Here is a 21878-nt window from a genome sequence, read left to right on the forward strand (position 1 = left end):
CCTTCCAATGCCAACAATATACTCACACACAAAAACTGTGTGTTGGGTTTTACATGTCTACTGTTATTTCATTGGCTGGTCTCTTTCTACAACAGCAGATTTTGTGAAGTGAAACCTGTTCATTGATCAAAATCCTCACAGTGTGAAAAAAAAACACACATTTTCTGCTTTCAACATTATATTTCCTGTCATGTCCAATCTATGGCCCACTATTCACCAATACGTTATTACCACTGTCAGGGGATGTCAGGACACTACAGGGTCCAGATTACCACTTTGAGTTTTGAATGGGATTAGATTGTAATTCTAGCAGAGAAGAACTGCAGCTAAATTTTGACTTTCATAGGCTTAGTAAAGAGTAATCTATAATTAATCTATAATTGCAATGTCAATGTATTGATCAGTTTTACACCTAAACTCTGTTGCCAATTTGCAGAATTAATTTTGCATAATTTTGCAATTTTATATATATATATATATATATATATATATATAAAACAACATCATGGAAAACATTTCTGAAAAAATAGCAGAGGTAAAGGGAAATAGATTTATTTAATGTGGTAGAATTGGTCATACAAAGTTTGCTTGTAGCTTTACAAAAGTTGTTTCTACTGTAGCAGTCAGTATAGTTTTACAAAATATGCGTACAAAAATATACCAGTCAATGTAGAATTATCTAAAATAGTCATAATAGTATAACATAATACTGATTTAATTTAAACACAGACATAATCAAGTAGGCAGGTTTCCTAGGATAGATGTGTGTGATTCAGTATACAAACACAATGTTAATGTGCAAAATCATTACTTTACTGGCAATTCATTTGGGAATAAACTGATTATAAATACAATTCATTTTCAAGCTGGATTGGATATTTAAGTTGTCAAATGGTTTAAAGGCAGTTCTGGAGCAATAATCAACATAAATTAGAGCACTGTGGAGTTCTCCTGCATGGTACAATAAAACAGTCCTATAGGCAATTAAAATACCAGATTATCCAGTGTAGTGTTATACAGAAATGGTGTGTGTGATATGTCCTAAATAACCTATTGGTCAGACAAGACCTTACAAGATAGCCATTATTCAGTGATTACATGTACAGTCATGTCAGTATAACAGAATTTCAAATTTATGTCCAAATCTCTATCTGAGCTCATTCTTGAGTCAACCCTCATTGAGTGGAATCACTTGGAGTGGCGTTTGTGACATTGACGTGTATAAAGATATAGCAGTGCAAATTGAATAAGTGGCCACGGTTCAAAAACACCACAGGTGATATGCATGGACTTTATGTCACGTTAGTTTTTTCACAGCATTAGAAGATATTATGTTGAAATGACAGTATGGCATCTATTTCTCAGGTGGACTGAGACAGAGACATTTCAGAGATTGGTTTTGCTCATTTTTGGATGTATGACAAAAATAGGTCTCAACTGGCTTTGCTTCGGTTGATTTTATTATTTGGATTTAGTATTGTTTTCTCCCTGCTGTCAATCAGAACAGATTTTGGTCGTGACCCATCACCCGTTAACTACTACAGATACTGTATAGACACAGCCACACATAAATGCAAAGAGAAAAAAAGGATAAAGGTCAGTGCTCTGCAGGAACCACCTGTAGGATGATCTGTAGTGATCTGTTCACAGAGTCTGAAAAACACAAGGGAAACAAACATTAAAAGGCTAACTTCACTAATTATTAGCATATGTTTTATGATATTACCATATTCTAGATGATATGGAATAAATTCCATGACATTTATTTATGCCAACTGTATGTTTGTCTACATGTAGCACCTTACGACCAAAGCAAATTCCTTGTATGTGTAAAACACTACTTGGCAATAAAGCACCTTCTGATTCTGATTCTGATTCTGAAATGTCCATATGTTCCATTGTTTGTGCATAATAAGGTTATTTTTATTAATTTCCAGAAAATATATTTCCAAGAGTTTAACACTAGTCATATAATAAAAAAATTGCCATGGCAAAGTCATTATAATAATCATTCATGTGTAACTAAACAAAAAATGACTTTCACGCAAAATCAGAAGTTTTACACTGTTGCGTTTTGCCATTTGCATTTATGTAACCTCTGACCTGAGAATTTCTGGAACCATTTGGGTTTTCTTTCGGTGTAGATGAATATGTAGTATGCAGGGATGCCAGTGAGAGAGATGGCAAAGCCAATCCCAGTATTAAATGGATCCGAATATAGAGAAAGGAAGACCATGAAGAAACAGGCGAAGGAGAAAACAGCAGGGATTATAATAGGGACCTGTGAAAGAGAAAAATACAGATATAAAGACATATTAAAAGTATAGTGTTCCAGAGTTTGGAAAGAGCAATAAACTGCATGTGTTTTTCAGTTGAGACTGTATGTACTGTATAAATGTAAGCCTGTTCTTTAAATCATATGACTTTAGAAGACTTGGAATATAGTGAGTAGGCCACTTTCATAATTTTGATAGTGCTTTTGTTCCCTTTTTGAAGAGAACACCTGTTTATTTTGACCTGTACAGATAGTGTTTTACAGAAGACAATCAAATGGGTTTGGAGCGTGTTTGGGTTTGGTTTGCCCCTATTTTGTTATTTTAAAGGTTCCTAATTTAGTTTTGGAGGTCTCCTACAACAGGTTTGCATGCATCAAAGGTCAAAAAACACTTTAATTTGCTCATAATATACATTGTACATGACCACATTTTTCAATGATTCTCAAATGACTCGTTGTATGAATCAGTCTCTCTAAATCCGTCCTTTCCGTGAGCCTGCTCTGCTCTGATTGGCCAGTCTGTTGTGATTGGTCTACCGCTTACAGCGCTTGTCTGAAGCTAAACGGACAGTCAGTCTGCATTAATAGACAGTTTCAGGTTATAGTGGGCCCACAGCTATTTTGTAGAACTATTTCAGTAAGACAGTAATAACATGAGTTAGCCGGTTAGTCGGAAACTTACACAATATAAAATATAAAACACAAAACTATGTATTTCAAACACCCGGTAGAAAATATAAATCAATTATTCACTTGCAGGTTGTGAATCTTAGGAGTAAGCTAGTCCAATATACTGGGTACTGACCCATCTTTCCAGAGGAAGTGTTTTACAAATCCCGCGTTGAACGAGATTTAAGAAGCAGTTGTCAGTGAAATGTCATGTTTGAGGGCGGGACAAGTTGTTCTCAAGCAGGCAACATACAACATAGTTGGGCATTATGCAAATGTCTTAACTAGTGACGTAGAACTGGAACGCAGTGGGATTCGATTTATAGGCGGTTCTGAGTCGATTCTTTCTTTTGGGATATACTATATTTAAGTGTACTTTCGACTTTAGACAACATGTTTTGACCACTGTCAGTGATGTCTGTAAAATCTTCATTTACCTATCTAAAATGATCCATGGCCATATCATGAATTTAAATTTCATGTTTATACCCAACCCAACCTGTTCTAGTTTGTTTAGCTATACTTTTTCATCACGACAAATTAAAATACTTATAAGACATAAAAGAGAGCAGTTACTCATGGATCAAAAAAATTTCTTGATTTTGATTTTGAAATTATTTTGTTGTTATTTCACAGTATATTCGATACTTAGTAACTACCAGATGACCAATCCCAGAAAAAGGCCCCCTGAAGCAATTTAATATTAAGTGGACAACATAACAAAGTGACTGAGTACAATTGAGATCTCAATGGCTTTCCAACTCTTGCCTCATCTCTGATAACATACACCTTAGAACTAAATCTACCACGTTTTCTTAACCGCTAGATATTTAACTAATAATTTACATTAGAGATGCGTTAGACATGAGGTAACATGTTGCCAGAACAGAAAAGAGGGTCACCTTAAAAGGTCGTGGCATATCAGGGCGTGTGTGTCGCATGTAGATAAGGCCGACCACTGCCACCCCGATAAAGAACCAGCGTAGAAAGCTCATGAAGTTCAGCAGGCTGTAGATGTCCCCTAGGAAGAGGATCAGTAGTGTGATCGGATACTGAAAGAAAGACGAGCACTTTTAGAAAGGTGTGTAGGCATGAAAATTACTGATATAGTAAATTAAAAGTTATATGTTATATAATTTATGCGAGTTAATGTTTATGCATATGTCAGTTAGTTAGTCAGTTATATGTTTTTAATAATATTAATAGTACTTTTGAATATTTTATATACAGTGTATGTCTATATATATTTATTATTATTATTATTATTATTATTATTATTATTATTATATATACATATTATTATTGTTATTATTATTATTTTTATATATATATATATTATATATATTTTTTTTCTTTTAGGAACATATACAATAGTCAGTTTCATAAGTAATATGTTTTTATTTTTGAATCTTTCAAATTAGCTGCAAAGGGTTTTGTTCAGCTGAACAGAAGTATCTGTACAGGTGACCGTTGAGTGGGACATATGTGTGTCTATGATTTACCAGGACAATCACAGCAGGTATTGGCGTGTGTCGGCGTATGTGAATCATAGAGAGAACTTCAGGAAGCTGACCTTCTCGAGAGGCGACATAGAACATTCTGTGGAAGAGAAACAAAATGTAAAACGTTTAAAACATCAACTGTAGAAATACGAACCAAGACATACAATAGTCAATGTTCTGAAACTTTGGATTTGAAACTAAAGACTAAAAATGTGTCAAAGCCTAAAACAATTAACTGTGACCAACAAGTGTTGGGTCATTTGAAACATAATAAAAAATGCATATAGGCTACTTGGTGAAATTTTCAACATCTCATGGCAATTCTTAAAGGGTTAGTTCACCCAAAGATGAAAATTCTGAAGTTAATTACTCAACCTCATGTCGTTCCAAAACCTTGAACCTTTTTTCATCTTCGGAACACAAATTAAGATATTTTTGATGGAGTCAGAGAGCTTTCAGTCTCTCCATTGGGTGCAATGCAATGTACACATTCAAGGTCCAAAACGGTAGTAAAGACATCATTTAAGTAATCCATGTGACTTCAGTGGTTTAACCTCAATTTTATGAAGCGACACAAATGCTTTGCTTGCGCAAAAAACAACAACATAATTTACCCCTGTATTTACAAAATAATATTATCCAAAGCGCGTTCACTGAACAACTTCTGGTTTTGAGTCAACACAACACGCATGCGTTGTGGTGCTGCCCCTACTGGATTGCAGGTCTATATTTTTGTAAAGAAAGTGGTAAATTAGTTGTTGTTTTTTTGTGTGCAAACAAAGCACTCGCATCGCTTCATAAAATTGTGGTTAAACCATTAGAGTCACATTTATGACTTTAATAATGTCTTTCCAATCATTCTGGACCTTGAATGTGTAAATTGCGTTGCTCCCAATGGAGGGACAGAAAGCTCTCAGATTTCATCAAAAATATCTTCACATGTGCTCCGAAGATTAATGAATGTCTTGCGGGTTTGAAATTATATGAGGGTGAGTAATTAATGACAGAATATTCATTTTTTGGTAAACTAACCCTTAAAGTATTTTACCTGTTGGTGAATTGGTGGCTCATTCGTATGCATTTGTGTGATATTCCCAAAATAATTAAGCTTGTTCCTAGTTTTTCTATAACCTTTATCGCTCTATGTTTGACACTTAAAAAAAAAAATAAGTGTAAAAATCAGGTAATCTGAGACTTAAAACTGAGATGCACACCTTGAGATGGCAAATATGCCTCCATTCATGGACCCAAAGCAAGAAAGAGCTACAAAAACGGGAACTGCTACTGAGAAGTCTCCCATCAGCTTCTCTGCAAAAGTCTGTTGGGGAGGGTAGATGGATGGATAGAGGGGGAAGAGATGAAAAGAGTGGATGGAAGTGAGAAAGATGAACTAATTTTGTGAAACAAATAGGAAAACAACATTGATCTTCAATTTTTAGACTTGTCTGTGTTTATGAATAATCAGTGTAGAAAAAAGGCTTTATATTTTCCATAAGAGTGAGCTTGTAGAGGGACACACAAAGTGAAACAGGCTATAAATGAATGCATTACAGACGTCTAACCAGATGAGAAAGCTTTTAGAGTATTTCAGAGCCTAGCAGGAGATCTCTGCGCACGTATTCTGGTGCTGTCAGTTATTTGTGAGAGATATATGATTACTCCAGCAGAGAAACAGACAGGCATTTAGAACCACTGGCTTTATGTAATCACATTTACTTTGGGGAGGAGGAAGGTGTTGACTATTACAGGCACTACTGCAAATTGCTTAAACTCGTTTAAAAAACTAATATCCTTTTCTTTTCTGGCTCTCTTTCTTAAATGTTCCAGTTACTGCTGCTACATGAAAAACTGATAGGATCCTGGATTGTGTTAATTGAATTTGTTGAATTTAATTGGAATTTGTTAATAAATGAAGAAGTTTTGAGATAGAAGCAGACAGGGAGTGACCCACCACAGCTACGGCATTGGAGGCTAACAGCTCTTCTGCTGACATCACGGTATAATATGCCACGTTTATCAGTGTGTAACAGATCATTACTATCACCATGGAGATGCAGATGGCAAGAGGCACTGTCCTGGTGAATGGAAATGAACACTTAAATCATCACTGCCGTTTGGTTTGCCAAAACAGCTGAATTAAACATCAAACCATACAGAAATCATATTTGTTATAACACTAACCTCTCAGGATTCTCCACCTCCTCAGTCACAAAATTCAAGTAAAACCTGTAAGAGGCCAAAAATGTATTCAAACACTGCATGCAGCATTACTGGATTTGTGTGGAATTAGAAGGTGCGCTCACCAGCCGGCATAGGCGTACATGCCTGAGTAGAAGGCAAGAGGAAGTCCTGATAAGTCTACTGTGTTGACCTCAAATGCATTCTCAAAGTTTTTGGTCTCCCCTGCAGATGTAACCAGTGGTAAATGATTAACATTGTGATAAGCTTAGACAGCCTGATGTTCTCTGTAATTTTAGTTTTCCCTGAGCCAAACCTATTTCTGTTGAATGGATCCTTAATTTTTATTATTAATCAAAATGAATGGTTTTCAGTGGCAGATTTCGGCATGGGCAACGTGGGCTACTGCCCATGGCGGAATCTAGACGAGGGCAGCACAACTTAAAAGGAATGCATGATCAGGGTCTTACCACTCATCTGCACATCATGTCAATGTCACCATGTCACCGTGTGGGTCAATTAACCTGGTCAGGACTTGGAGAGTGCACACGGAGAAGTAGACTACTTTCACTCAAGTAAGTAGGAGTAAGGTTTGTTTACATCTATTCAGGGCTTCCAGTGGGGAAACCTGAGGTGACGTCAGTAGGAAGAGCTGGGCTGTGTTTACGTAAAAAAAAAATGATGAGATTCCCTCGCTAACTTCCCTCTGTCTCGTTCACTCGGATGTACTTCATTGCTTAAGCTGCACGAGTGCCCACTACTCGTGGAACCCTTGAAATGTTTTTAAATGGAATGCCCTAAGACCTTGATCACTTGGAATACAGCTGCTATGGAGCGGATTTATTATTTTAATGATAATCAACCATTTAGGCCTGTACAGTATGTACTCTTGAGCTATATAATATATAAACTATTAAATATAAAAAATACACAAACAAAAATGATAATACAATAAACTATAAATGTGTTAAAAAACACACACAGGTAGCTACAAAAAGTATTAAATGCGGTTAAACGTCAAAATAATGCCAATATCATTCACTTGAGTTGTGTGGTGTGGGGGTAGATTAAGCTCGATCTGCTGTGACGTCACACTCATGGTGCATTGTGGTCTATAAATCTGCCTGAAGTGAACTTCTTAGGTGCTTCTCATTTGTAATTTGTGCTTTCTTATTTCCTTTCCTCACGTCTCAGCTCCACCCCTTAAGCAGGGCCGGCCCGAGGCATAAGCGAACTGGCCACCAGGGGGCCCCCCAATCGAGTTTAATTTTTTTTTTTTTAGATGACTTAAACAAGTGACATAATAAATGAATGAATGAATGAATGAATGAATAATTCAAGACAAGAAAACTCTGATTTCATGATCAATATACCTGCCAACAACTGCTGCTGTTTCTGCCAGCGTTTAAGTCATGCGCATAATCTAGACACCTCGCGAGTGCATAGACAAGTCGTGCGCAACTGCGCATAGTCACGGTATCGGTTTAAATTGGAGAAAATAGCCGCAGGGGAACTTAACCTTCTAAGTGTAAGGGTAGCAGTTTGAACTCTTCTCCACTTTATTATACCACACATCAGATCACTAACTCCAAAAACCCGCGACACTCCAGTACTAAGTGCGCACGACCCATTCCTATCTACGGCAAGCCCCGTGGGGAAAAATAGATTGCATACACACATACAACGAGCGCCAGTACATCATTACCGGTATTATAGTAACAGACTTTGTTGGATTCTGTCATTTACAATCCAACAAAGTCTGTTACAATAATAATAATAAAAAAGATTTTGAGGACAGTTACACTGTATTGAGACAGTTGAGAAATAATACTATTTTTACAGTTTTCAACAATAGTTGTCATTGTTGAACCCTTGCTCTTATTATGTTTCTGATTTCTCAGTTTTGTCATTATTTTAGCAGATAATTTATTTTATATGTTTTGAGACCGTTTGTTTTAAGAAGTTTCAAAGAGTTAGTAAAAGAGTAAAGTAAAAGTTAAAACTTTTTAAGTAGACATCTATTTTTTATTAAGTATTTATTTTGTATTAATACATAACCTCATTGTATTCATTTTTAATGTCTCATTATTGCGTGACATTTTTGTCAATAATCGTCAAGCACAGGTGACTTCGCGTAGTGGGAGGGGGCCCCAAAAATCAAATTCTGCTTAGGGCCCCCAAAAGGCTCGGACCGGCTCTGCCCTTAAGCCAGGGACACAACAAGCCGACGGTCGGCCGTCGGGTCGTTTTTGAGTGTCAGCCGACTTAGTTTTTCCGGTGTGTTCCGCACCGGTGGCTCTAGTCGGATGCTGTCGAGATTTTGTTTGGCTTAATTTAAAAAAAAAAAAATATAATGCAAGATGCCCTGTTGAAATATGTGAAAGTGAAAGTGAAAGTGAAAGTGAAAGTGAAAGTGACACGTGATGGCCAAGTATGGTAACCCATACTTTGAATTTGACCTCTGCATTTAACCCATCCAAGTAAGTGCACACACATTAGGAGCAGAGTAGTGAGTAGTGAACACACACACACACACTGCCAACGTGGATACACACACTCGGAGCAGCGATTGGGGGTTAGGTGCCTTGCTCAAGGACACCTCAGTCATATTCCTACCGGTACTGGAATAAAACCAGCAATCTTTGGGTCACCAGTCCAACTCTGTTACCCCCATAGTCATGTCATACATGTGACATGTATGGTTTATTTAAACTGCAAAGGAAAAGCATATTAAAATTATTGTGACAGATGTGAGGGGGAGTAGAATTTACATGTACGTCAGGCTTCTAGACAAGAAAGAATTCAGCATAGGGTACACCTGTGCATCCTCACTCATAGCTTCTCTGGGGGGAAAAGTGCTCTGAGTCATCAGGAGCCGAAATTAAGAAAATGAAGAGGGGAAACATGCAAAAAGTAAAGGTACATTATGCGGCTATCACTCATCTTGTTATGAGTATAATACTATGTTAAGTTTATAGTGTACAGATTTGCACCTTTGGGATATTTTTTATTTGCCTCAGTTTGTAATAATTTAAATATATACATTTATACAAAATAGCAAAACAAGTTGATATCGTTTTAAAAAAAGATCTACATTCCTCAATTTCATTCATGGTGATAACATGAAAAATGTGCCCTGATTTTGTGGAAGATTGCTGTTATCTTATCTACTGGAATACAAACAGTTTTAAAATTAAAATGAATTGAATTGAATTAAATGAATTTTCAACTATAGCCACTTCATGGCTGCCGAGGATTACTCAATGGCTCATAGGGGTTGTTTTGTGGGGTGGCAGAATATGGAATGCCAAAGCTGACTTAATTAAAAATAAATAAATACATAAATAAATATACGAATAATTTTTTATTTATACATTTATTAATTTATTTATTTCCACTTTTATTTATTTCCACATTAATTTATGTATATATGTTTTTATGTCTACATTTATTTATTTTCACATTTATTTATTTAAACATTTATTTATTTCCACATTTATTTATTTATACATTTATTTATTTCTGCATTTCTTTCTCCGTATGCTAATGAGGGGGGCGTGTTTTACCTCAGACATCAGCAATTGAGCTTAGAGTGGCAGTGCTGAAGCTTTGAGGCCACAGTGACACCTTGTGGTGTGAGACCAAATTACATTTCAAGTCATGTATATCACCCTAACTGTATGTAGGGTAGGCTATATAGGGTTAACACACATAGCACACATGAACAGAAACTGCACTTCAACGGGTCTGATAGCAGACACTTGGACATGGAAGCGCATGAAAGTATTCACTATTAACAACAATGTAAACGCGGTGGATAGGGCTGATAAGAGCTTGCGTTTATTATCGATGAGACTCGCACACCATCGCAGAAGGCGGAGAGAAACCAGCGCACATTTCACTGACTCCTACGCAAGCATATTGATCAATGAGTTTGAAACGCGACTCAATACACGGTTTACATTCACGTTTCATAATTTCGTATGCATAACAGGTGACAATTCAAATGCTTAAGAGCCATTCCACCGAATGGGTGACATTTGCTTGTTGTAACTCTCAAAATTTAACTTGATTCTTTATCTTTTATCAAGACTGAATCTAATACTACACATATTTAACTATTCAAAATGTGTATTGGTCAATCTCAGCCAACTTTATTTTTATCTTTTTTACAAGGTTTAAGCAGAAGTGGACGCATATTTTCTCAGTCCTGTTACCGAAACTCATGTGCCATTTAAAAAGCATGTTTAAAACCATGTCAATTAATTCCTTTTTTTTCCCCACAAGAAAGACTTTATTTTAAAGAAATTGTTGGTTATATGTTCAAATAATTGATATTTGTGAAAAAAAATCACTATATATTAAGGCAAGGTGTATTTTAATAAAAAACACAAAGCCATTTTTTAATTTTAAAGAAGACCGAACCCTCAAGTTTATAATTGTTTTAATAATTTAATTTATTAAACTATTGTATAAATGATGGCCCAAACAAAACTGATAAAAACACTGGTTTAACTTTATTTTTTTAGAAAAAAGAAAAAAAATAGTAACAGGAATGCACACTTTGTAACAGGAATGAACACTTGGTAACAGGAATGAGTGTCCATATGTGTGTGTATTGGAGACAGTGTACATGACTGTGTGTGCATAAGATTTCTGTGTTAAAGTGATGTACTATGTGCTAGTAGTACTTCACAGAGAAGGAGGTGAAAAGAGAAAGAAGGAGAGAGAAGAAGAGAGATGGAGGGAGGAAGAGGGAAATTAAGACAAAAAAGGGGGAAAAGAGAGGGTTGGGGGTGTGTTTCGATCCTTCGATTGCAATATGCCATAGGTGGGTATTTCTGGCACCTGTATAGTATGGGTTTTCTCCATCTTCTACAAAATATAAGACAAAGACAAAGACACAACATTTAAGTCACCTTGTGGTGGACTGGCTTCCTGAAAGTATGTTGTTCACATTGTAAAACTAATGCCAATGTCTACAATATAAGTAATTGCAACCTTAAAACTCATAATTCAGGTGAATAGTATTATATCAACTAATATTTACAGTATTAAATCAACAAAACAGAAGACTCTACTCACTCCTGTTACTTTAACTCACTCCTGTTATTTTTCATATAAGCAACAGGATTGAAAGTAACAGGATTGAGTTTTTAAGCAAAAAGTTATCAAATACATGGAATATGGCCACATAGCATACATGCTAACAGCATGAGGACACTGAGCAATTTCTAGTGACTCACCAAAAGTTCATATTTTTAAAATGAACAAATAAAATATAAGAAATATTTTGGTAACAGGACAGTATGTTGAGATTTACCTTCTCAGTCATAGTTACAATTTCATCAAATATACAGAAATTAAAATGAGAGGACTTACTTATGGTCTTCCCATTGCCTTCAGAAGATCCAGATGAAAATGTGTCTTGTGGAATATTCCAAGTTTTTTCAGAGGGGGGGATGTGTTAGGGTAACAGGACTGAGTGAAAACCCGGGGACATGACTAAAATTTGTATTTTATCTAAAATATTAGGTAAAATATTTTTTTCTTATTAAAAAAAAACATTTTAAAGCATAGATTGGATATAAAGTCACACAACAATGTAAACAAATTAAGATTTCTGAAGGATTTTAATCATCATATTTCATGGTAAATTTTAGAGATAGAGAGTGGGGACATGCAGAAAATGCTATTTTTTAGTGTCCTATGTAGTTTTTATTAATGTTTTTAATTATACATTTTAAATTTGTAGTTAGCTTAATGTGCAGGACATTTTGCTTAATAATATAATGTCTTTTAGAGTTAAATTTCATGCAATTTTATACATTTAATGTCCTGGGGACAGAAATGTCACCCTTTCGGTGGAATGGCTCTTAAAACACAACCCATATTTCATAGATGCTGCTCTAAGATACTGATTAATCACAAGTCATCAATTTGGAATTATTCTTAAATCAAACAAAAGGGGCTCATGTAAACGCAGCTATAATGAGCCACGCATCTCACCCCATGCAGTGGAGGACAGAAGCATCATCATGCCCATTCAAACAGCACCTGTCGTGCCCATTGTCGTGGTGATATTTCCCCCTATAAATTGATTTTATATCTACCCAAACCTTATTAAATAGGTAGGCTATACATCATCATATATGTCAAGTTCTTAATATTAATCGATAAACTACTCAGTTATAATTACAATAAGGCACTATGCTGTTATCAGTAAAATAAAATTAACATAAGTCATTAAAAGTCAAAATCTTAATACAGAGGAGAATGCTTTTACACTGCAATTACAATTGCTTAAAAGTCGTTATGAGATTAAGGATATGTCTCACTCGTTTAAGACAGTGACTTAACGCCACCTACTGGCTGTTTTAGTTTCATATTTAAATATACAATTTAATTGATTCCATCATTTCATATTTCTATATTCATTTATTTTTAACATTAATTTCATAACGACTTTTACTTTCTACCAATTTAATAAGGTTTGGGTAGATATAAAATCAATTTACAGGGGGAAATATCACCACGACCAGGTGCTGTTTAAATGGGCATGATGATGCTTCTGTCCTCCACTGCATGGGGTGAGATGCGTGGCTCACTATAGCTGCGTTTACATGAGCCATTTTGTTTGATTTAAGAATAATTCCAAATTGATGACTTGTGATTAATCAGTATCTAAGGGCAGCATCTATGAAATATGGGTTGTGTTTTAAGCATTTGAATTGTCACCTGTTATGCATAAGAAATTATGAAACGCGAATGTAAACTGTGTATTGAGTCGCGTTTCAAATTTATTGATCAATATGCTTGCGTAGGAGTCAGTGAAATGTGCGCTGGTTTCTCTCCGCGCTCTGCGCTGGTGTGCGAGTCTCATCAACAATAAACTCAAGCTCTTATCAGCCCTATCCACCGCGTTTACATTAATAGTGAATACTTTCATGCGCTTCCATGTCCAAGTGTCTGCTATCAGACCCGTTGAAGTGCAGTTTCTGTTCATGTGTGCTATGTGTGTTAACCCTATATAGCCTACCCTACATACAGTTAGGGTGGTATACATGACTTAAAATGTGATATTGTCCGCACACCTCTTGCGTTTCGTTTGGTCACACACCCCAAGGTGTCACTGTGGCCTCAAACCTTCAGCACTGCCACTCTGAGCTCGATTTATGATGTCTGCTGTAAAACACGCCCCCCTCATTAGCATACGGACAAAGAAATGTATAAATAAATAAATATAGAAATAAATAAATGTGGAAATAAATAAATGTAAAAATAAATAAATGTGAAAATAAATAAATGTATACATAAAAACATATATACATAAATGAATGTGGAAATAAATAAAAGTGGAAATAAATAAATGAATAAATGTATAAATAAATAAATGTGTGAAAAAATACAATTATACATAAATAAGGAAATAAAAGTATAAATACTCATTTATTTGTACTTTTTTACATTTCTCTGTATATTTATTTATGTATTTATTTATGTATTTTTGCTTTTTTACATTTATTTGTATATTTATTTATGTATTCTTTTTTTTAATTAAGTCAGCTTTGGCATTCCATAGTAGAAGGGGTAGTTCACCAGGACATCATTCAAGCTACAACCGGCACTGAATCACCGGTTGTTGAATTATACAATATCTCAACATTATGTGAATTATACAATATCTATGAAAAATGATATAACTAATAGTGATATATTATTAAAATTAATACTGCCAATTAAAAGTTTGTTTGTTTTTGAAAGAAGTATTTTATGCTCACTAAAATATATATATATATATACATACATATATATATATATATATATATATATATATATATATATATATATATATATATATATATATATGTATGTATATACACATTCTGTGCATTTAACTCTTATTCAAGAAGCCAGAAGCATAATATAAACTAAATACCTTTGAAGAGTAGGTATAATCCTGGAACAATGATAATGGCGAAGGCGAGCAGCTTGCTGAACGTGAGGAAGATCTGGATTCTGGCAGTCCAGCTTACACTCATGCTGTTTAGATACATTGCCATGGCTGCAATGAAAAGGAACATACAATATCTCAAAATTAATATGGCACGTATAAACCAGGCCATAATATGGTATATACATACTGTAATTAAGCCGCCTAAATACTTAGCCAAAAAGCTTACTGAATCCGATTGCTGTGGCCAATTTAACGGCAGTCTCAGGAACTCCACATGGCATGAAGATGGGCTCTAAAATATAGCGGCCAAATGCCAGAGCGGTCACAGCAAAACCTGCAGGTCTTCAAGATGAGAAAATGAATTCTGAGCACTCAGTGTACTGTACTGGTCATCATGTAATCTCTCATAAAACACGGTTTCAAAGTAAGGTCGAACAATCTATGTGATAAATCATGACTGTAATAGAACCTCTTTTCTTGCATTTTTCTGTTATAATCAGTGAACCAGTTCACTTGTACATAAACATGTTTTGTGCTCTCCTTCACATGAAGCTTGTTTGCTTTCAAACTACATCTACAGATGTTACTCTTGGCGGTGTTGTTATTGCTACATATGAACCTGGACTGAATCCAGCTCTTGATACTTTGCATGAGAGCCTCCACAATGGCTTGTTCATAAGGCACTTTATCTCTGGTTTTTATTCCATTCCTACTGGAGCCCAGCAGTAATATTGAGAGATAACCTTCATCGGGCAGAGTTTGCTTGTGTTTATTTGAGGAGTTTAGGGGATTTTGTTTGTTTATTCTGGCAGTGCCCCAGAGACCTGTCAATGAAGACAGAGGATTAATAAGGATTTACTGACCTTATGGCAATCATGTCAGCCCACAATCGCACAAAAGCCACTTGCGGACCAAATGCCTCCAGAATGTACGTGTAATGGCCACCAGACTTTTTAATACAGGTACCCAGCTCAGCATATGATAGAGCACCTGAAAAGGACAAAAAGTAAGGGAACTAGGCAAATACCGTTGTACTTTAGCAAAATTAGGTAACAGTGGCTGGACAAAGGCAAGAGTTGGAGAGCGAGTGCCATGGCTATTCAGAAAGGTGGCAAGATTTACACAACACCTGAAAAGCAACCCTAATGGCACATGGTTAAGTCAGTTCATTAAGACCATCTATTCTCAGAGAGTGCAGTTACACAAGCTCTTTATATTTCTGTGCATTTTAACATTTTAATGAATACTCTGTTCAAATCAAAGCCCTTCTTCACTCGCAGTTCTTGACTTGTGAGCTTCAAAAGGTAAATGTAAAGAGAGCTCTAAAATACAAGGCCCACCAGGAGAGTTTAGAATGCAGATTTCAGCTGAGAGAGATTGTGGATGAACCTACAGTTGTTGTTTTTTTTTAATGGGCAGCTCAGCTTTTCCTCAAAGCCTGTGGGCTGCAGCACACAAAAGAGAGCTGACAAGTGTGAAATGACTCCTGGCATACAAATGAATAAACAAACTGTCAAACAATGCTCTTCTTATACACAAACTAATTCTTCTTCGACACATACACAAAGCCATCAACCTCCACGATGTCAGACCGCGCTTTCCTCACCATCAAAGTGCGGCTTAAGACAATATCAGCCTCTATTGTGCACAGACACACACATTAGGCATTAGAGGGGCCCTCTGATCAGGTTATTCACGCATAGCCTGAAATTCTTGCATGCCGACTATCAGTGAAACCTGAACTTCTTTTTAATATAATGAATTAATGTTCAAAATAGTGTTTATATCAGAGCTTATAGTGGAGTTCCATAAATATTTGGGTTCTTGAGTTGATAAAAAGCCAATTAGTTAAATCATGAAAGTATGTAATAAAAAAAATTATTTTAAAATAAAAACAATCAAAATAAAACACTTACTTGAAAAATAGGTAGAACTTTAGTTTAGAGTCCAATTCTCACTATTTACTAGTTGCTTATTAGCATGCATGTTACTATGTTGGCTGTTTATTAGTACTTAAAGCACATAATAATGCCTTATTCTGCATGGCCATATTCTACATCCCTTAATCCAGGGGTGTGACAACTTTTTTAAAGTGGGCCAGATTCGATGTTTTGGACACGCCTGTGGGGCTGGATTTCTTCATTATATATATATATATATATATATATATATATATATATATGAATAATATTAGTGTAACAGTCACCAGCTGGAGTGCCATTGAAAAGCCACCAGAGGGCACTCCACAAAAGACTATTGTCATTCCCTCACAAACTACATTTCCCATACCTCACTGCCCAGACTCATCATCATTCATTGTTCTCACCTGTGTCTCATCTTCTTGTTTGCTCACTCTATATAAGCCTGGTTCTTTCAGTTATTGCCTGCGAAGTCTTGTTTAGTGTTACACTGCAATTTCATGCATTCTCCCTGGTCTCATGTCTCTTGGTTTTTTGGAGTTCTTGCCTGTTCCGTGGATTACTCTTTGCCCATACTCTCTGCCTTGTTGTGTTTGTTATTGTTTGGACTGATTACCCGGTGTTGTATGACCTTTACCTGTTTTCGACTACAATTGTGGATTACCCTTTCAAATAAACAGCATTTGGATCCTCAACCTTCTTCTCTCGGAGCAGTTTGTGACAATTAGCCTACATGTTTGGTCTCTTGAAAATGCAAATCTACAGTAGCTTGATTTGGTACGCGGATGTAAACTTATTTTCATCAACACAAACAGTAACATTTGTACGTTTTTGACCTCATTTTTAAAGAGTAAAATGTAAATATTATTTTTGAGCTAGAGCTCTACTCTTAACCATTCATTTCTAATTTTCACTATATTTAATATTTAATACATGTCCATGTTAATAATATAATAAAATTTGATATGAATATCCCATGTTTCTTCCACAATACTATGTCACTACTAGTGTTACTACTGTAAATACATGGTAAATGTTTGTGATTTATGAATTGAAAAGTATGCTAACTGGATTGTTTTCGCATAGTGTTTCTCCTGTTTTCAGTGTCAGTGTTCCTGAGAATGCACACACACACACAGCTCTGTCAGCACTGGTTTCGTCTGGCTTTTAACTAGTGATAGACGTTTGTATTGGAGACATCTGTGCCAAATTCGAATGCTTCTCACTGGATCTCGCTGCGCTGTTTAGTGATCGCATGTGAATTTTAAAGTGTGACCAAGATAACATAAAATATTTTGTTTATCTGCATGTCAGTCACGTAACCATTAACCAACATCCGAGAACTGTGAACATGTAATTGTGTTAAGTCTTCTTGTAGTCAATAATTGTATGCCTTAAAACTCATCTCTGATCACCAAAATGATATTTTAAATGTTTTTTTCTTGTGAAAAAATGTATTCATGCCTTAAAATAGTTTAAAGGCAGGCAAACAGGCAGAGGTTACATAGACGAGAACCGACAAGAACAGACTGAACAGAGCAAACTAAATATAGATACAAATCAAACATAACGAGGTGATGACAGGTGACGGATGATGAAGAGGATGAACAGGTGGGTAATTGCAGGGGTAAGTTCAGGTGTGGAGAAAAGGAGGATTGTGGGAAGTGTAGTGCCGATGAAGACAGAGAGGTGCAGACGATGACTGTGACAGTCGGACACATAACAGTAATTAATATGATTGATTTTTGCTTGACTATCAAACAGCTAATAATGTATTGCTAATGTTAAACAAACCATGTTCGTCATGTTCACCATCTTAGTCTGCCTTCTAAAGATCAGTATCCTTAGAAATGCTTTGAACAACTTACAACGTCAGTGGAGAAAGGCATATAGTTCATCATTACATACATCATATACATAATTCACCCGATATATTACTAAATGTACATGAATTTTCATATCAACAGAAAAATATACCGGGAGAACCTGGCTTCTCTTTAGACTCCCCTGCTTCAGAGCGGTTTAGTTAATGATATGCTAAACCTGCCCGCACGTTGACGTTATTGGTTACATGGTAGTTTGTGATGTAAGAAACAACCATGATTTCAAACTGCGTTTTTGAGACTTTCTTTTCTTTAATTTTTTTAGGAGAAAATACTCAGCAATGATGTTGACTGATGTATTTGCACATGGTTTGTCTTAAAGCATATTAAACACACCACATAGACATATAAACAACATTAAAAACTTGATTTTCACCACAGGGGGTCTTTAAATTATTAAAATATGAACTTGACATTTCAGGTGGTATTTTAAGTTAATATTTTAGGCCTAATAAAAAATGTTTGGGAATCCTTGTGTTAACAAATTGAACCTTATTGTAAAGTGTAGCCAAATACTTCATGATTCGTTTTTTTAAGAATACTTTTTTAGTTTGGTGTAATAGAAATGAATAATCTACTAGCTCAAAGCTCATGATTCTGAGTAATGTTTTTTTTTTTTTTATCTGACTCAGAGCTGTCTAACTTAGGCTATCTAAATAATTTTGGAATGTACACAATGAGCAACTTAAGCAATGCAATGCTTTCCATCTGCTATTTGAACAAATGCAGCTTTATCCATAGTGCCTAATTTTCAAATAGGACACATTTTCAAATGTGATTGCAATCATCCAGTTCTCCTTTTTTAACTAGCGGTACTCTTATAATAAAATAAACGACAGTAACCAGGTGTGAGAGTGCACAGGCAACATGAACCTTAGTTCACCCAAAAAAATAGAACTCTGCCATCATTTACAATGATGTCTTTTAAAACCTGTATGGCTTAGCTGAAGTTGGCTAAGTTTAGCTGAACATTCAAGTCAAGACTTTAGTAAATACTGTCTTAAGTTTCACTCTTCACACCAAATAGCATCAGGTAACAGGTAGCTTTTATGGTGTCTTTTTGTCATTGTTGGACAGCCCCTTGTCCCAATCCACTTTCATTGTGTGGAAGAGAACAGCTGAAACCTGCTAAACGTCTTCTGTTTGGAATGTCATGAGAGTAAAGTAAATGATGACATAATTTTAATTTTGGAGTCATCAATCCTTTTAACAACACTCATTTCCTTTCAGTGAGTAAAGTGGTGTGTCCCAATGAATGACTGTGACATCAGTGGTGCTGTTAGGTAATCCACAATTTCAAAACAGCAAACAAGCGGTTGAGCAAGCGTCTGTACAGTTCTTCAGATTCTAATACCAGTATAATGTACCGGATGAGTGTTTGAGATATTTAGGTCATTTATTAAAAATGAATGATGTGTGTGGAAAAAGATAATGTGAATGTGAGCCCGTGTGTGAGAGCATATGCACATGTTAACACACTCATGTTTGCGTATGTTCAGCTATGTTATGTGTGACACTCACCAAAAAGAGAGAGAATCCCACAGGCAATCCACACCACCAGTGACATACCCACACTGCCAGAGTTCTTCAGAATTCCCTTCGGAGAGATGAATATTCCCGCTCCAACGATTGTACCAACGATGATAGAGATTCCTCGGAGCAGGGTCACCTTCTTCCCCAGTTCCACCTTCTCCTTGGGGGTTCCGGCGTGGGGGTCTCCATTTCTTTCGAGAGGGTCATTCTCACCTAAATTACTTTGAGTCAGATCCCCGTTGGGATGGGGAACTGACACAGTCCTTCTGGTCATCTTGTCCATTCACTCACAAACACACACACATTGACTCTCTCACTCACAGTGTAGTGTGCCGCCCCTTGCCAGTAGCACATGAGAGGCCTGAGCAGAAGGTGTTCTAGAAGTAAAGTAACCTTCTGATACGCTGTGACAAGTCTAAACAAATGCTATGTAAAGTGGCCTCTCCCTCCTCTTTCTCCTCTCTCATCTGCCTTTTTAGTGTCTCAAACACTCCCCTTTTCACTCATTTGCTCTTTGAATTCCTTTTTTCATCTTATCCTGTAAATTACTATGTATTATGTGAGTAAAGATGGTATTTCTTTTTGTGGTTAGTGTAGCCCAGATTTATGATGCTTTAGCAGTAGTATCCGATTCTCACATTTCCTCACGTGACATGCAGATCATACAAAGGCATCTGACACTCACTTTAAACACTTGCTGTTTTGTCTAGTTCTTTCAAAGGCACTTGTTTCACTGCACTTGTTCTAGACGTGTTCGGATTAGCAAGTGAGCAGACGATAGACTGATTACAAACTCCTGTTTCTGGGATTGTGGACTGACTGTTTGATCTTTTTGTCATACTTAATGTTGATATAGGTATTGGAGCTGAATGTGGAGGACAAATCACATGTTACTGTAGTTACTGTGTGTGTGTGTGTGTGTGTGTGTGTGTGTGTGTGTGTGTGTGTGTGTGTGTGTGTGTGTGTGTGTGTGTGTGTGTGTGTGTGTGTGTGTGTGTGTGTTGTGTGTGTGTGTGTGTGTGTGTGTGTGTGTGTGTGTGTGTGTGTGTGTGTGTGTGTGTGTGTGTGTGTGTGTGTGTGTGTGTGTGTGTGTGTGTGTGTGTGTGTGTGTGTGTGTGTCTGTGTGTCTGTGTGTGTGTGTCTGTGTTTTCAGACAAAGCAATTTCAGTCAAGCCTGATTCAGTGTTCTGTAAATAAGAATGAAGACGGTGTGAGGCTGATGTAACATTACATCAGATCAGCCTTGACACTATTGTGAATTCCTCAACTTGTGATGATTTGCAAGTTGCTGATTTTTATAACCTGAAATATCTCACAAAAAAATGTATATCTTAACCTCTGAATCATAATGACTGTGCAAAAATGACAATAATTGTGGCTTCACTTTTGTAATTAATTATTTATCTGTAATGTTACTTTCTTTTGTGAGTATATGTTAAAAAATATAACTTTATGCAGGATTACCTTTTATGTTTTATAAAGAACTTTTAAAGTTGTTTAAAATAATACAAAAATAATGAATGTATATTGCAGAATAAAACCGGTAATTGTATTCTGAAAAAGATTCTTATGGTCATCAACATTGCACTTATTTGACTACGCATTTTTTATTTAAATATACTTTAAACTGTGATAACAAAGATAATGGAGTCTTTAGTGTCACATGATCCTTCCTTTAATGCTCAAGAAACATTTCCTATTATAATCAGTGTGTGTGTGTGTGTGTGTGTGTGTGTGTGTGTGTGTGTGTGTGTGTGTGTGTGTGTGTGTGTGTGTGTGTGTGTGTGTGTGTGTGTGTGTGTGTGTGTGTGTGTGTGTGTGTAGATACACTAGTATGCCTCCTCTTGCCTGTGGCATAGATCTATGGCACATGAGAGTCCTGAACCCAAGCCCCAAGGTCTTCTCGCAGCTAAAAAAAAAAAAGTTGTGATACACTGTCGTACACTAAGTATCGTTGTTGAG

General features: G+C 36.0%; 1 protein-coding gene across 1 annotated transcript; it reads right to left on the bottom strand.

Moving 5' to 3' along the window:
- Nucleotides 1-536: 536 nt before the first annotated feature.
- Nucleotides 537-20363, bottom strand: slc7a11 (solute carrier family 7 member 11). The gene is made up of 12 exons (XM_077247819.1): nt 19905-20363; nt 15445-15571; nt 14808-14923; nt 14564-14689; nt 6750-6849; nt 6628-6672; nt 6398-6521; nt 5661-5764; nt 4447-4543; nt 3847-3996; nt 2104-2281; nt 537-1653 (listed from the first exon to the last, which is right to left on the bottom strand). The coding sequence occupies exons 1-12, from the start codon at nt 20197-20199 to the stop codon at nt 1598-1600; spliced, it is 1518 nt and encodes a 505-aa protein (XP_077103934.1). The 5' UTR covers nt 20200-20363; the 3' UTR covers nt 537-1597.
- Between the last annotated feature and the right edge of the window lie 1515 nt (nt 20364-21878).

This window comes from Siphateles boraxobius, unplaced genomic scaffold, assembly GCF_051911475.1.
Source record: "Siphateles boraxobius isolate OS27281-9 unplaced genomic scaffold, OSU_SipBor_1 3, whole genome shotgun sequence".
NCBI classification, from domain to species: domain Eukaryota; kingdom Metazoa; phylum Chordata; class Actinopteri; order Cypriniformes; family Leuciscidae; genus Siphateles; species Siphateles boraxobius.

Excerpts from the sequence above, each read along its gene's own strand:
- slc7a11 (XM_077247819.1), bottom strand. The coding sequence starts at position 20,199 with ATGGACAAGATGACCAGAAGGACTGTGTCAGTTCCCCATCCCAACGGG. Across the intron at positions 15,572-19,904 it reads TGGGATTCTCTCTCTTTTTG|GTGCTCTATCATATGCTGAG; the intron begins GTGAGTGTCACA and ends TGTCCTTTTCAG. Across the intron at positions 14,690-14,807 it reads GGCCACAGCAATCGGATTCA|CCATGGCAATGTATCTAAAC; the intron begins GTAAGCTTTTTG and ends TTTTCATTGCAG.